General features: G+C 41.8%; 1 protein-coding gene across 4 annotated transcripts in view; it reads right to left on the reverse strand.

Moving 5' to 3' along the window:
- The window catches only part of ZNF609 (zinc finger protein 609), a 193,182-nt gene that overhangs the window by 6,646 nt on the left and 169,299 nt on the right, over nt 1-17,237 (reverse strand). For all 4 annotated transcript variants that reach the window (XM_070469139.1, XM_070469138.1, XM_070469137.1 and 1 more), the window contains 3 exons: nt 4,949-5,036; nt 1,860-4,200; nt 603-969 (listed from right to left, as the gene is read on the reverse strand). In XM_070469139.1, coding sequence (XP_070325240.1) covers nt 603-969; nt 1,860-4,200; nt 4,949-5,036 — 2,796 coding nt within the window. The remainder of the gene's footprint in view (nt 1-602; nt 970-1,859; nt 4,201-4,948; nt 5,037-17,237) is intronic.

The following is a 17,237-nucleotide window of genomic DNA, read 5'->3' on the forward strand; positions in this document are numbered from 1 at the left end:
ATGCTAAACATGATCTTGCTGATGAAAACATTCATTCTCCTGATGTGAATTTTACTTTGTTCCACGTGTCTCTCCTGCTGCAATTAAGTTGTGAGCTCCTTGAGGGGACTGAAGTAGTCTTCTCTATTTCTTTTATATTTCCCCCAGTGTCTAGCACGCTGCAAAATATAGAGTATGTGGTTTTCTTTTGGCCATACCCCAAGGCATCTTAGTTCCCTGACCAAGATCGAACCCACGCCCCCTGCAGTGGAAGCAGAGTCTTAACAGCTGGACCGCCAGTGGTTAAGTCCTTAAAGTATGTGTTTGGAAAAATCCCAGCTGAGGGAAGATGCCTCTGGTAGATCAGGTTTCGCCTTCAGTTATCCATAAAAACTGACTGCAGAGTCAACCCTTCACCTGGTGCAAGGGAGGAAGGACTGGTCCCACAGACTGTAAGCAGGGGTCACTCAAGGAGCTCAGGGTTAGAGTGACCACAATACCACATTCACATCAGAGTTACCATCTACCTGAGCCTCAGTAGCCTTAGCAAGAAAACTGGATTTGAAATCTGCTTTGTTTCCCTTCCCAGTGAGCGGAGCAGCAGCTGGAGTGCGGTGCCGTACCTGGGTAGTTCTGCATCATCACGGCAGGCATGCCACGGTAGCTGGGGTGGCTGGGGTCATAGGACTGGCTGTAGGAGTAGCCGTGCATGTAGGGGATGTAGGACTGGTGCTGGGTGAGGGGGGAGGACACAGGCACGTGGACGCTGGGTCGGGGCTCCTTGCTCCCGAGGCGGGATTCCTCTGGTGTGGGCAGCTTGCAGTCACTACTTGTGCTTTCCTTCCCATCCTCCTTGGGAACAGAGTCCTTACTCCGACTCCTTTCCTCCTTCAGTTTGCGGTCCCGCTCCTCTTTCCACCTCTCATCCTCTGACTTGATGTCCGAGTACTTGGCAGGATAGACATACGTCCACATCCGGGGCTCTGCTTCCTGCAACAATCACAGAATGACGTGAGTGTTGTACAGATAAAAGAGAGAGAGATTTCAACTCCAAGGTCCCAGTTGAAACACCAGAGCAGAGCAGCTAATACCAGACACCTGGGGCACTGCAGGATCTGGGCCGCTACTGACCTTAGTTCAAAATCAACTATGGTCCCTCCTGCTTAAATGGCTGTCCCCTCCCCCCAACAGAAGGATATAAATTGTGGGGAAAGAGAGGGAAAATCCACTGATGGGTCTTCTCTATGAGAAAACAAGCATTTGAGGGAAGTGACTGGAAGAAGCTGTTCCCGTTCCAAGGATATTTAGGTGGTTTCCCTTCTTCAGAGCAAGTTTGGGGGCAGAGAGCTGTAGAGGCTGCTCCACTCAGAGGAGGGTGCGCTAACTGCGGCACAGAGAGGGGGCCTTCCTAAGCCTCATGAATAGAGAAACAAGTAAGACCAAGCTCTTAGTTCTAACTCTGCCTATGAAACCTTTTTGAGAGTAATTCAGTCTGAGAAGGGTGCTTCCGCCTACTTTAAAAACTGGAGAGACCACCTTTCTTCATTCCGTGGGAACCACACAGTGGATAAGACACATTTAGGCATCACTAGGTACCCGGTTCCAGTTCTGGTTCTGCTGGTGAAGTCTTGAGTACCTCCAGACAAATCAAGCTAACTTACCTGGGCCTCTCTTGTTAAATGGGAAAAACCTCTTTCACTGGTGTGAAAAGTGCTTTTAAAAAAACATTAAAATGATTTACAAAGGTAAAGAATCCCTAACATTATAGACTTCTCCTGCTATCCATACTATGTTGATTCCCTACATAAGGACGGCTCTGATTTATGAGGAAGAGAGAAAGACTATCCAACAGTATTTCCATTTCCTTCCAGAACAGTTACCTGTCGGTACCAGAGTATTGGATCCACCTCTGCCTGTCGGCCACAGTCGGCACCTGTCTTGGCCTCAGAAGCCTCCTTGCCTAGGTGGCTGGCCTCACTCAGCTTTACTTTAAGTCCTTCTGGGGCCTGGCTGGGGAGTTTGGAAGAGTCATCTAACTTGGGAATAATGACTGACTTGGCAGGATCCGCCCCTGGCTCCTTCGCCTTGCTGTGTCCTGACTTTACCAGGTCCGTGAGGCTGGGGGCCTTGGTGAGAGTTGGTGGAATTGGCGGCTTTTGCTTCCAGTCTTCCTTAAGTGCTGCCTCCCGCTCCTTCAGGCCCATCTCGGCCTTCTTGTCCAGTCCTCGCTGCTGCTGTTCCAAGCTCTGCCGTTTCTGCTGCTCTTCGTACTGCTGTCGGTAAGCGGAGTTGGTGCTCAGGAGGTGGGTGTGGTAGCTCTGGTCGCTGTAGCCGTAGGGGGGCACGTAGGCATACTGGTTGTAGTACAGGGACTGCATGTACATGTTGGGACGCTGCTGGATGACGGAGGGCTGCTGGCTGGAACTGCTCAGCTCCGGCTTCTTTTCCTCACAGGCATCGTTCTTCACTTTTCCCTCTATGCTCTCAGGTTCCTCATCCTTTTTTGTCTTCAGAGCCTGGCTCTCCACTCCTGCCTGGCTGCTGGGGTTCAGAGCCCCTGGGCTGGACTGTGCATAGCTTGGAGAGTAGTAACTTTCAAAGCCTTGGTAATATGGTGAGTCTTTGCTCTGTGGCTGAGGGGGGAAAAGAGTTTTCTTGGCCCCTTCCTTGACCAGCTGCTCGGGGTCCTTGGATTTGACACTGTCCACTTTACCCTCTCCATCCTCCCCAGCATCAGAAATGTCAGAGTATGCAGGGCTGTTGGTTTTGACTGAGCTGGCTTCAGCTCCATTCTGGGTCACTACGTGTAACGGGGTCATGGGCTGGGTAGGGGTAGTGCTATCTAGGCGGCTACTGCCTCCAATTGAAGGGCTGGGAGCATTGTCTGTGAAACTGTAGATCTTGTCAGCTTCTGCCTTGATGCTGGCCAGTCGGCTCTGGTGGGGGTCTGAGGAGCCATTCAGGAGGCCCTCCACCTTCATCCCATCTCCCGATGACTCCCTGAATGGGCTTTTGCCTTCTTCTACTCGACATACCTTCCCAGGGGTCAGAGGACTTTCAAGTTCCTTTGAAGATTCCTTCTTTTTTTTCTCTTTCTTTTTCTTGTCCTTGGCTGGAGTCAAGGCAGGGTTGACTGTAAAAGGTTCTCCCATCACAGTGGGCTTGGGCTGAATGGGCTTCAGTTGGGGACTGTTGGGCATGGCCTGGACCACGGTGGTGGTCAAGCCTGAGGAGGAGCCTGGGCTTGCTGCCGTGAAGGTGGCTGTCTGGAAGGTATAAATTTGCTGTGGGGGAATGGCAGGGGCAATGGGCCGGGCTGACTTTAAACTTTTGGAAGGAATCTTTTCAGGTTTCAAACTAGAGGGCTTTTTACATTTTTCCTTTTCCATACACTTCCTTTCCAAAGAATCAAAAGCATCATTGCTTGTTTCATCCATTACTGAGGGTCCATCATCAGAGCCATCATTGGATAAGGCCCCGAGATCTGTGTCCCCTTCCCCACTCAACTTTTTCTTACAGAGGCCTTTTGTGCTGAATTTGCTTGAAGGAGAAGGGCTATGGGGCTCCACGAGCCGAACTTTGGGGGTAGCTGAGCGGGCAGGGGACAGGGAACCCTTCTGTGAGACAGATGCGCCATTGCAGCTCCCGAGATCTGCATGGAGGGTGGGCTCCTCTCCGTACTCACTGTCTCCGTCTGCTTCTGGCTTGCTGTCATCATCTGTATGGGCATGAGCTTGGTGGTACTTAAGTCCATTGATGTGCTTGTACTTTTTGTTGCAGTTTGGGTGGGGACAATCAATCAGGACTGGGGAAGGACAATTTCTGTCTAGAACAGTGGGTTCCACCTTGGTCCCAGGGAGGGGGCCAGTGGCTGAGCCCATGGAATTCGTACGGACACGTTTGCTCCCTTTGGAGTCCTCTGAGCTAGAATTCAGCTCCATGTCTGAAAGGGGTTTGTTTTTCCGCTTATTAGCTGAGGAAGGGCTGGCCTTGACATCCTCAGAGGTGCTACTGGCAGGCGGGCGATGTTCTGAAGAATTCTGGCTGCCCCGACGGCCTTTGCTATTGGCTCCTGCTCGGGTTTTGCTGTTGCTGCTGGTCCCTTTGCTGTCGGAGGCTGTGGCTGTCTCATTGACAGGCGTGTTACTGTTGGGACGCATGCGTTTGCCTCTACCCCGACCATTGCGCATTTCCAAGTCACTGGTGGGAGAGTCACAGAACCTTGGCAAATGACAAACACAACAAGATATTATTAAGAAAAGAAGCTACCTTCAAACCAGGGTAGCTGCAGCCTCCAAAAGAACTGTCCAGATGGTAACTATCATTTTTAATGAGTATTATTTGTTAAAGAAACTTCTGAAAACAGGCCAACTGCATTACTGGTGAGCTTCTAGGATGTTACCTGCATGCTAGCTATAAATTATTCCCAGAGATTTGGGTTCTCCCAACCCTGATGAACAGGAAATTAATACTAGGAACTAGCTGTAAGATGAAATTCACTGAAATATCAGTCTTATGGCCAACTGCAACTTGAAAGGTCTTTGTGAAATCCAGATTGTCTAATGGAGTTTATGAAACTGAAAATGTTCTTGAGTTTTAACTTCTGAGAGATAGCTACTATCAAAAAAACATCATCGACGAATGCTTGTTTACCCACAGTCAGATTCTGACCTTGGTCTCGAGGTGACTTTAGGTAGAAGCCAGAATTCAGTCATTCTAGATAAAGGCTTAAACAGGATCTCATCACCATTCCTACCCAAACCAACACCTAACTGATTTCTTCTTCTTGAATGCTAGATGAATATGATGTGTTCCCTTGTTTTTATACCATACTGTCTTTTAAAAGCTGAGTGTCCTTTAAAAGCTATCCAACTCTAACATTATCTTTATTATACCTTTATCTAGGTATAAGGGATCATTGATAAGGGTGGTTCAAGCCAACACAGACAAAAAGCTGTAGCGTGCTTACCTCGGGGGTGCCCAATCATGCCGTGTGCAGTCAAGAAGTGTACCTACATAAGTCTTGTTCCTCCATGTTACATTCACCACTAACATCCCTGAAAGACAAGAAGACTCAGATATACACAAAAGAAACTCTGTTGGCCACTGTGAAGAGTATTTTCTGTCTGAGTAGCATTCTAGCTCCTGTAGAAGGGTTTAGGGGGTGCTCTATGTCCCAACAGGCCTAACAGCATTAGGCTGGAATAGTTCCATGGGAACTGCCTACAACACTACCAGGGGCCCTTAGGATGGGGAACATTTGCAAAGATTCCACGGTCCAGTTAAGGTACATTTTCCTAACTTTTAAAAAAACTATGCAGCATTTCAAATACACTAAAAAATACAAAGGTTAACTTAAAAAGCTCATGTGCCCATGTAGCAGCTCAATGGATTTATAAGATTTTATGCTATACTTGCAACAAATTTCTATTTTAAAGAACAAAATATAGCTGAAAAACACTGTTTACTGTATTTTCAAACCTGCCAATGATGGGATCATGCTGGTTGTATAACTTACCTCTCTCACTTAACATTAAAAATTTAAGATATATCAATGTTGACATGAAGAGCTTAACCCATTTGTTTTAATGGTGCTCAAGTATGTCACTGCATGACTCAACCACAATTTATACATCCTACTGATGGAAATTTAGATGTTTCTTGCACATTTTCACTATAAATGACATGATAATGAGCATTCCTGACATGTTCATTTTATTTTAAAATGGTTTTGAATAAATAAGTCACATTCCAAAATTTAAAAAGTAGCCAAAAAAAAAAAAAGCAAACAAACCCCAAGATAAAATGAAGTGTTTTTCCTGTCACTATTCTTCAGCTTTTCAGGTCCCCTACTCAGAAACATCCATGGATATCCATGTATTCCTCCAGAGGCATTTTATATATTTATAAGCAAATATGTTTATATATTCTTCCTCAGATGGTAGCAGTGTACACCAATATTATGCACATTTCCCATGTAACCATGTTTTGGATCATTCTATATGATCACACATAGAACTATTTCATTCTTTTCAATGGCTGCATATGCATGATTTCAAACTGTACCATCATTGATTTGACCACTTCCCTGTTGATGGACATTTGGGTTGCTTCACTCTTCCGCTACTACAAATAATGCTGAATAACTAATCTTGTACACATGCTTTATGTTACATATTATAGAATATATCTGTAAGGTAAATTCCTATAAGTAAATCTGCTACTTACAGAGTATTTGGATTTGGATTTTTCATAAATACTTCCAGTTTGTCCTCAAAGAGGATGTACTGATTTATAAAACCATTAGTGCATGAGAACACCTGTTATTCTTTCCCTTTGGCAATACAGTGTTCTCAAACTTTTTGGTTTTGCCAATGTGACAGGAGACAAATAGTGTTTTATGTACTTTTAATGTCATATTTCTTATTATCAGTTTGTATATCATTTTATTACAAGATACCAGCATGAAACATCTGTATTTCCTTTCTAGTGAACTGTCTGTTCATATCCTTTGCTCATTTTTCTACTGAATTATAGTCTTTTCTTATTTGTGACTGTTTACTGTGGAAAATTCTGAAAGAGATGGGAATACCAGACCACTTTACCTGCCTCCTAAGAAACCTGTATGCAGGTCAAGAAGCAACAGTTAGAACTGGACATGGAACAATGGACTGGTTCAAAATTGGGAAAGGTGTATGTCAAGGCTGTATATTAGCACCCTGCTTATTTAATTTATATGCAGAGTACATCATGCAAAATGCCAGGCTTGATGAAGCACAAGCTGGAATCAAGATTGCTGGGAGAAATATCAATAACCTCAGATATGCTGATGACATCACCCTTATGGCAGAAAGCAAAAAGGAACTAAAGAGTCTCTTGATGAAAGTAAAACAGGAGAGTGAAAAGGTTGGCTTAAAACTTAACATTCAAAAAACGAACATCATGGCATCCGGTCCTATCACTTCATGGCAAAAAGATGGGGAAACAATGGAAACAGTAAGAGACTTTATTTTCTTGGGCACCAAAATCATTGCCAATGGTGACTGCAACCATGAAATTAAAAGATGCTTGCTCCTTGGAAGAAAAGCTATAACAAACCTAGACAGTGTATTAAAAAGTAGAGACATTATTTACTGACAAAGATCTGTCTAGTCAAAGCTATGGTTTTTCCAGTAGTCATGTATGGATGGTGAGAGTTGGACCATAAAGAAAGCTGAGCGCCAAAGAATTAATGCTTTTGAACTGTGGTGTTAGAGAAGACTCTTGAGAGTCCCTTGTACAGCAAGGAGATCCAACCAGTCAGTCCTAAAGGAAATCAGTCCTGAATATTCGTTGGAAGGACTGATGCTGAAGCTCCAATACTTTGGCCACCTGATGGGAAGAACTGACTCACTGGGAAAGACTCTGATGCTGGGAAAGATTAAAGGCAGGACGAGAAGGGGATGACAGAGGATAAGATGGTTGGATGGCATCACTGACTCGATGGACCCGAGTTTGAGCAAACTCCAGGAGTTGCTGATGGACAGGGAAGGAAGCCTGGCGTACTGCAGTCCATGGGGTCACAAAAACAAATATTTGTTATTTGTTTTTTTTCTTAATGGCTTCTCCGAGTATTTTCATGGTTTGAATTTTTGGCTCTTTCATCCATCTGGAATTTAACGTGGCATAAAATGTCTGACATGGACCTTTTTTTGTTTGGTTTGCTTTTTTTTTCCTTTGGCCACACTGCATGACTTAATGATTTCTTAAGTTTCCCAACCAGGGATTGAATGTGGGCCCTTGTCAGTGAGAGTGGAGTACTAACCACTGGACCTCCAGGGAATTCCCTGACATGGACCTTTTTTTTGTTTGTTTTGCCTTAATTCTAAATTATTTTTGGTCATTTTTCTATTTAATGAAGTAAAATATATTAAGCTTTTCCCTATGGTTTGTGCTTTTTATGTCTTACCACAAGGTCATGAACATTTTACCATGAAATATTTTAAAGGTATCTTTAGTAAGCTAAGAATGGTTTTTATATTTTTAGTGGTAGAAAAAAATGATAAAGAGAATATTATTTTATGTCATCTGAAATTATATGAAATTCAGATATTTCTCAGAAATAAAAGTTTTATTGGAACATAGCCACATTTATTCATTTACCCACTGTCTATGCCTGATTTCACGCCTCAAGGCAGACAGAGCTGAGTGTGTGTCATAGAGGCTATATGGCCCTCAAAGCCTAAAATATTTACTATTTGGCCCTTTATAGAAAACGTTCACCAACATCTGTTTTATATCTTTTTTCTTTTCTAATATAAGCATTGAAGATATAAATTACCCTCATTGCCCACTTTACTTGCATTTCACAAGTTTTAAAATGTTTTTATTATCATTCAGGTCAAAACATTTTCTAGTCCCCCCCCCCCCCCTTTTTTTAAATTCTGGGTTTATTTAGAAGAGTGTTGTCAAATTTTCAAATACCTGGAATTTTCCAACTATCCTTTTGTTTCTGATTTCTAATATAATTCTACTGTAGTTAGAGAACATACTATATATGATTTCAATCCTCTTAAATTTATTGAGAATCAATTTAGGTATAAAATATGGCCTATCTTGAAGAATATCCCATGTGCACTTGAAAAGAATATTTCAGAATGTATATTCTGCAGTTGTTGGGTAGCCTATATAGATCAAGTTGATTGATAATGTTTTTCAAATCTTGTATATCCTTATTAATTTTCTGTCTTATTAGTTATACTTGTTGCTTGTTCTTGCTGTAACGCCTATTTGGACCTTCTAGACTAATCCTCTTATCTTTCCAACCTATTTCCCATTTCTTTGTCTTTTGATGCTAAGGGATTTCCTTCATCTTCTAGGAAATTTTCACTTTTTTTCTATGACTCATACTGATCTCTCATATTCTTTTCTCTTTGTTTTTGATTCTTGCAACTTATAACTTTTTTCTTTGACTACAACATATAGGATAGAATTTATCCAATGTACTGAGTTTTTTAAAAATTTAAATGACTATAAGTAACAGTCATTCCTATCAAGGGTACTTTTTTAATGCTCCTGTTCTCTTTGGAATCAGATTTTAGAATGCTCTAACATAAAACCAGATCAGACAAGGGAGCTGGAAAAAAAAAAAAAAAAGATTATCCTAACAGAAAGTCTCAATCTAATGAAATCAGTGCAAGAAGGAAGTTTGGTTTAGTCAATTGGATCTTTTTTTTTACCATTTTCTTTTTTTTCCCTCATGTATTTATTTTTAAACTGAAGTATAATTTACAATGTTGTGTTAATCCAAGTGTATAGCAAAGTGATTCAGCTCTGTGTATATATGTGTGTGTGTATATACACAGACAGACCTCCTAAGAAAGCAACTGGGCTAAATTCTCTCTGGCTGTTAGCAAAGTGAATTCATATGGATGTCTCTTCCCAGTGATAACCTGCTCTGATTACCAGATAACCAATTTGAATAGGAGCAGAATCCATTTATTTCTAGGCAAGGTAAGACTTCGAAGTTGGTGCCTCATTAACAAGGGCAGATGAGCTGTAAACAGAGAGCAGGTATACAGTAATAATAAGAATGTTATTCCTCTTCTTGAAACAGCTGGGCAGGAACATAGGTTTATAAATCTGTCTCCTTTCTCTGGTATAATCTGCAAACCTTAACAATAATGAATGAGCTGAAAAAATGACAGGTCAGACAGAGTGCTGGAAGTGGAAGAGGGGAAGAGAAAAAATTCTAATATGGAAAAACAAAATGGAAGCTTGTTTAAATGTCAGAACAAACAGTTTTCTAAAATATAACTCTCTTCCTACAAGGTTCCGGCTTGAGACAGCTGGGCGAATAAGAGGACAGGAAGGAAAAAGCAGAAAATAACAATTAACAGACCTAGTTTCACTATTAGGGGCTAACTATAGGGCAGCAAGGAGGCTAAAGAGAAAGAGAAAAATTGGTTTTCATTTGAGAAAGTTCCCTATTTTGAATAAGTGTTCACAAAATAAGGAAACGCTTGGCATATTTAAAGGTGATAATAATGCTAAAAGTAGAAGTAAAAGTAGTGCTTTGTGTTTCTCTAGGTGGTTATCTGCATATTTACCATGGGCCTCACAGACATAATCTCAATAAACCATTATTAAGTTTTAGAGTGTTGAGTATTCTCCCTTCTTAAAGGTGATCAGCACGGGAACACAGTAAAGGGGAAATGACTGAGGTATGAGGCAGTAGTCAGGCTCCCCCAAGTCACAGGAGTGCAGTGTTCAGACAACTTGACGCCAAAGGAGCACTCCTTTGTTTCAGAGGACAGTTCAGAACAGCTGTGCGGTCAAGACTGACACTAGCGCAATAGTCGAAAAAGTAAATTTTACCTCCAGAGCCCTCACTGTTACCATTTCCACGAAGTACATTCTCTCTCTCAGGGATCTAGTAGCCTCATGCTCAGTTGCTGTCACCAAGTCGTGTCGGACTCTCTGTGACCTCAGGGACTGCAGCGTGCCAGGCCTCCCCGTCACTCACCATCTCCTGGAGTTTGCTCAAGTTCATGTCCACTGACTAGGTGACGTCATCCAACCAGCTCAGCGGACCACTCTCCTTTGGTTTAAACTTTTATTTTTGACTGTGCTGGGTCTTCACTGCTGCTCAGGCTTTTTCTAGTTGCAGAGCGCTGGGTCTGCTCCTCGTGGTTGTGCCAGGTTCCTCATCACGGCGCCTTCTCTGGTTGGAGAGCACAGGCTCTAGGGCTCGCAGTCTCAATAGGTGGTGCACGGGCTTAGTTGCTCCTTGGCATCTTCCAGGGATCTTCCAAGACCAGGGATTGAACCCATGTCTCCTGCATTAGCAGGCAGATTCTTTACCATTGAGCCACCTGGGAAGTCTTTCACCATCTCCCTCTTGAAATACTTTCTTCATTTGGCCGTCAGGACAAGGACACCACTCTGGCCTGATTTTCTTCTTGCTGTTCTGCTTGCTTTTCTTCAGTACCTTTTGCTGTTATTTCTTCATATCTAATGACTCAAGCTTCTGTTTCCAGCACCAACCTTTTCCCTCCACCTTCAGCACCATCTTGTCTCTTTCCCTTGGCTTCCTGTGGCCAGTCTGCCTCCACGCCTCCCTCAATACTGCCTGCGCCTCCTCCATGCCCTCAGTTCCCTCAGACAGATATTCCCCTGGAACCTACCCCACCTCTGAAACTCTCTCAGTTCCCTGTTCTTCTCAACTTGTTAAAACCTGTCCCTTTAAAATTAAGCCTTCTGAGGAGGATTCAGAGGTTAAACCTCTAATTTCTTATATTCCCTTATACTGAACTGTAAGCCACTGTCAAAGATTTTCCCAAAGTAACGGAAGATCCTCACAGATGTGCTGAGGAATTTAATATAATCACTCAAATTTACCAAACAGGTTCCCCTGTCGTAAATGAGCTAGTTCATATACATGTTGGTGAAGGCCAGCCCAGCACTGGAGGAAAACGTCTAACTGGGAAAATCCTGAAATGTTTCTAGAATTACAACTGGGAGATCAGCCCACTAACTTACTATATGATCAGGTTTGAGCTATTGCTAAGCGACTTCACTGAGCAATTCCTAGGGCTTTTTCAAAGCCTGTTAATTGAAAAAATTTAGGTTTGCACAGAAAAATCTGTTGAACCTGTTCATAAATATTAAGTCAAATTCAAATTAAAAAAAATTCTGGTCTTTCTTCACATGTTGATGCCACCTGAGAAATTTTCAACTCTATGTTTATTAATGAGCTGAACTGGGAGCTTTCCCTTCTAGTAAAAAGGACCACAATAGAATGGGAAACTGTGTCCACTTGAGATTTAATCTGACAAACTAGCTCTCTTGGACGCTAAATGAATGACTAAATGAGAGACCACTAAAATTCTTAATCTTCAAATCCAGCAAATGAAGGCTCCTAAACAAAACCCAAATCCCCCCAGTTTCTGCTACTATTGCAAAGAGTCAGGACATTGGAAAAGAAATTGTTACAAATTTAAGTACTTTAGGCACCTTTAGCTGTCTAACTAGGGCCTCCCACGTGGTCAGTGGTAATGAGCCCACCTGCCAGTGCAGGAGATACAAGAGATGTGGGTTCGATCCCTGGGTCAGGAAGATCCCTTGGGAGGAGGGCATGGCAACCCACTTCAGTATCCTTACCTGGGAAATTCCATAGACAGAGAAGCCTGGTGGGCTACAGTTCATGAGGTCACAAATGAGGTTGTAAATGACTGAGCAACCGAGCACTCATGCATGCCTCTGGTGGTCCAGAGGCTAAGACTCCTTGCTCCCAATGCAGGGGTCCCAGGTTTGATCCCTGTTCAGGGAACCAGATTCCCTGTGTTGCAACTAAACCCTGCATGCCACAATGAAGATCAGAGGTCCCTGGGCTGCAACTAAGACCTTACAGCCAAATAAATACACACATATTTTTTAAAAAAAGATTCAATTTGCAAAATTGGTGGAGGCCCTCCAAATACCTTGGCTAAACTGTTGTTGTTAGTCCTTCCAGATTTCAGATCTACCCCTTTTAGAAGTCATAAACTCTCACCCTTTGAGATAGTAATAAGATGTCCCAAGCACTTGGCTCCTGCTTCTTTTGACCCACAAGTAATAAAAGGATACTCAATACTGCAGAGGCCTAATTGCTTCTATTAAAAATAACCATGCTTTGGTAGAGCAGTCTTTTTTGCAGTGCACCCTGGGGAAGGTGAAGACCTTAAGCATTACACCCTGTAACCTGGAGATTTCATCTACTGGGAAAGAACTCTCTCATGCCTCATTGCAAAGGCCCCTATCAGGCACCACCAACTCCTGTACCACCTAACTCCAAGGAACAGACTCTTGAGGAGTCATGTGATACAAGTAAAGAAAGCAGGAAACCCTGACGACCTCACAATATCTGGTTATCTGAAAATGAAGACTTCCCAGGAATGAAGCAACAACATCCACTGAGCCAGCTTTCCCAAGATACCTGGACTAGCCCTATTGTAAGTTTACTTCAGATGATCTGAAATGTTTAAGATCTTGATAACAAACAGACTTTAGATAAGAAGTGATTGAGAATTCTCCCTTCGACCCTCCCTTGTCACTAGGATGTAACCGCAAATAGGTTTCTAATCTGTACTTTCCCTCTGGTGGGAGACCTTACACCCAGGAAAGGTCCTTCCTGGCATTGAGAGAAAAAAACCTACTCAAACTAGCTAAACTGACTTTTGGTCAGTGATACTGTCAGAGAAAGATCTTGATTAAAAGGGAGGAGGGACGTGTAAAAAATTAATAAACAAAAACCTAAGTAGAGCTGTGAGACTTGAAGGTGCTCTTATGTCCTGTGATAAGAGCAGAGCCCAACAGGAAGAAAAAATGTATCCTCTTCTTTCCCAGCAAGGACCAATCAAGGTTTCTTTGTTTTCTTTAGCTCCCCAACTTCCACTTCCCATCTATAAAAGTGTTCTCCTTCCCTTTCCATATGGGGACTTGGATGTGGCTCATCACAGTTGCAGACCCCAAACTGCATTTCTCTGTCTGTCCTGAATGAACCCTTCTCTGCTGGAGCAATATTTGGCAATTTTAAGTCAATAAAAGAAAAACTTACAAGTAGTTCCATTCTTATACATAGTGGGAGTCTTACCAGTGTTTGAATACAGTAATGGTTTATTTTGTGAGTTGAATAAGCATCTACTGTACTCAACTGAGTTAGTAACCAACTGTATGATTCTGGCAAGCTACTTTATCTCCCTTTGTTGGACTAGACCTCTAAAATTCTGTGACTCTGTGAAAGGCTGTGAAACTCAAGCACTGAAAAGTATAAATGACTAATAAAATATTATTTCCTATGGACTTTTACCAATGATGAAAAACTTAAGTTAAAGAAAATACAAGGCAAGAAATATAAGGCATGTCATTTCAGATATTATTTACCTGGTAGAAAAAAATTTTATCTGAGTGGGAGTATATATTGGTAAAAGCACTCTGGAAAATTATTTTATTTCTTCCAAATTCATGTATTTCTAAGCAGATCTTATAAAGCTAAACATAATCTACCCTAGGACCCAACCTCTGACACTGAAAATAGTGATAGAGTTTATTTTCTTGGGCTCCAAAATCACCGCGGATGGTGATTGCAGCCATGAAATTAAAAGATGCTTGCCCCTTGGAAGAAAAGCTATGACAAACCTAGACAGTGTATTAAAAGCAGAGACATCACTTTGCTGACAAAGGTCTGTATAGTCAAAGCTATGGTTTTTCCAGTAGTCATGTACGGATGTGAGAGTTGGACCATAAAGAAGGCTGAGCTCCAAAGAATTGATGCTTTTGAACTGTGGTGTTAGAGAAGACTCTTGAGTCCCTTGGACTGCAAAGAGATCAAACCAGTCAGTCCTAAAGGAGATCATCCTGAATATTCATTGGAAGGACTGATGCTGAAGCTGAAGCTCCAATACTTTTTTGGCCATCTGATGCAAAGGGCCAATTCACTGGAAAAGACCCTGATGCTGGAAAAGACTGAGAGCAGGAGGAGAAGAGGGCAACAGAGGATGAGATGGATGGCATCATTGACTCGATGGACATGAGTCTGAGCAAACTCTGGGAGACAGTGATGGACAGGGAAGCCTGGCGTGCTGCAGTTCATGGGGTTGCAAAGAGTTGGACACGACTGAGCAATGAACAACAACAATGAATCTATGACCCAGCAATTCTCAGAAACAAGAACTCATATTTAACAAAAGACAAGTAAAAGAATGTTCATAGCAGCTTCACTCATAATAGTTCCAAACTAGAAATAACACAAATGTCTGTAAAAAGTAGAATGGATAAATTATGGTATATTCATAATGTAATACTATAAAGCTCTGAAGAATGAACTACTGCTACACACTACAGAATGGATGACTCTCACAGACATAATGTTAAGAGAAAGAAGCCAAATAAGAGGACATACTATGTGATCACATTTCAAGATAGGAAAACTCATCTATAATGGTAGAAATCAGAATGGTTACCTTTTGGGATGGTATTGACTGCAGAGGGCATGACAGAGTCCTCAAGGGGAACTAGTAATGTTCTAATTCTGGATATAGGTAGTGGTCACACAGCCATATAAATATGTAAAAAGTCATCAAATCATGTACTTAATATTTATGCATTTATTTATGTTATACTTCAATAAAACATTAAAGCAATCTACAGCAGGCAGTAAGTTCTCTCTCAGGAGCATTCTATTCTGTCAAAGAATTAAAAACTCTGGGATATGGTTACCAACTCAGTCAACTTCCACAGAGAAAGTCTATCTCCCCTGAGGTTAATCAACAAACAATATTTTAACACCAGAAACTAACACTACATTGTATGGAACTTCCCTGGTGGTCCTGTTAAGAATCAGCCTTTCAATGCAGGGGACGTGGGTCTGGTCCCGGGTCAGGGAACTAAGATCCCACATGCTGCAGGGCAACCAATCTTCCATGCTGCAACTACCGAGCCTTCACGCCACAACTAGAGTCCATGTGCCCAACAAAAGACCTCAAATGATGGAACGAAGATCCCATGTGCTGCAACTAAGACCCAGCACAGTCAAATACATAAGAAACTAACACAATGTTGTAAATCAACTATGCCAGGCGATAGTGTCAGGCTTAAAGTGTAAAATATGTACAATAATCCTTTATTTATTGGCAACACTTCTACATGTTTCTACTGTTGCTATGCCTAGAGGGACAAAGGAAATTCATATGCTGTTGGTTGGTGTATAACGCTGGTTCAACCCCTGGTGGCAATCTGGCATTATCTTTCAAAAAACACATACTCTTTGACCCAACAAATCCACTTGAAGGTATTTATCCACAAATATTCTCAGTGTACAAAATGAACAAGGTACTTGCTGCAGCAGTGTTTACAATAGCAAAAGACGGGAAACTAACTAAATGTGCTTCAAAGAAGAAGCAATTAAGTACATTTTTGAACATCCACATGATGGGATACCATGCAGCTATTAAAAAGAACAAAACAACTATTAAACAAACTGATATGGAACAGGCAAATGGAAAAAAAAGCAAGATACAGACCAGTAATTATAGTATGCTACCACTGTGTGAAAAACAAACAAACATATAAATATCTGTTTATAAGTGCATGGAAGGTCTCTGAAAGGATAAATAAACTAGTATTAGTGGTTTTCTCTATGGAAGGAAACTGGGTGGCTGGAATCCAGGGGAAAGAATCTTATTTTTCATTGTATATTCATTTTACTGTTGAATTTTTTTTTTTACTGTTGAATTTTTATACCATATACATGTGTTACCTATTCAAGAAAAGGTAAAAATAGTAATTAATTTTGGTAGGACTATTTCAAAAATGTTAAAAATTTTTTCCCTTTAGGAAGAGCAAGGCAATAATATACTTGAAAAGGGCAATTAAGTGGCAGGATAACACCGTCTCTGAAACCCTGTCTCTGTCTCTGAAACCCTGTCTCACTTCCTATAAGTGGGAAATGTCTCTTTTTTTCAATTCAGAGTATCAAAGTGACTGTGGAAGTTTTAAAATATGACCACAAATTCTTTGATATTCTTCCCTTCAAAAAGGAGAAGTCTAACATGTAACCCAATGTTCACAACAGCATTATTTATAATACCTTGGACTGCAAGGAGATCCAACCAGTCCATCCTAAAGGAAATCAGTCCTGGGTGTTCACTGGAAGGACTGATGCTGAAGCTGAAGCTCCAGTACTTTGGCCACCTGATGTGAAGAGTTGACTCACTGGAAAAGACCCTGATGCTGGGAGGGGTTGGGGGCAGGAGGAGAAGGGGACAACAGAGGATGAGATGGCTGGATGGCATCACGGACTTGATGGACATGAGTTTGAGTAAACTCTGGGAGTTGGTGATGGACAGGGAGGCCTGGCGTGCTGCGATACATGGGGTCGCAAAGAGTCGGACACGACTGAGTGACTGAATTGAACTGAGGACATGGAAGCAACCTAGGTTTCCATCAACAGATGAATGGATAAAGAAGATGTGGTACATTATTACTCAGCCATAAAAAAGAACAAATTTGAATCAGTTCTAGTGAGGCGGATGAAACTAGAGCCTGTTATACAGAGTGAAGTAAGTCAGAAAGAGAAAAACATATATCGTATATTAATGTCTATATATGGAATCTAGAAAAAATGTTATTCATGAACCTATCTGCAGGGAAGGAATAGAGATATAGATACAGAGAATGGACTTGTGGACACATTGGGGGAAAGAGTGGGATGATACACTACCATGTGTAAAATAGATAGC

This window comes from Odocoileus virginianus, chromosome 6, assembly GCF_023699985.2.
Source record: "Odocoileus virginianus isolate 20LAN1187 ecotype Illinois chromosome 6, Ovbor_1.2, whole genome shotgun sequence".
Taxonomy (NCBI): Eukaryota; Metazoa; Chordata; class Mammalia; order Artiodactyla; family Cervidae; genus Odocoileus; species Odocoileus virginianus.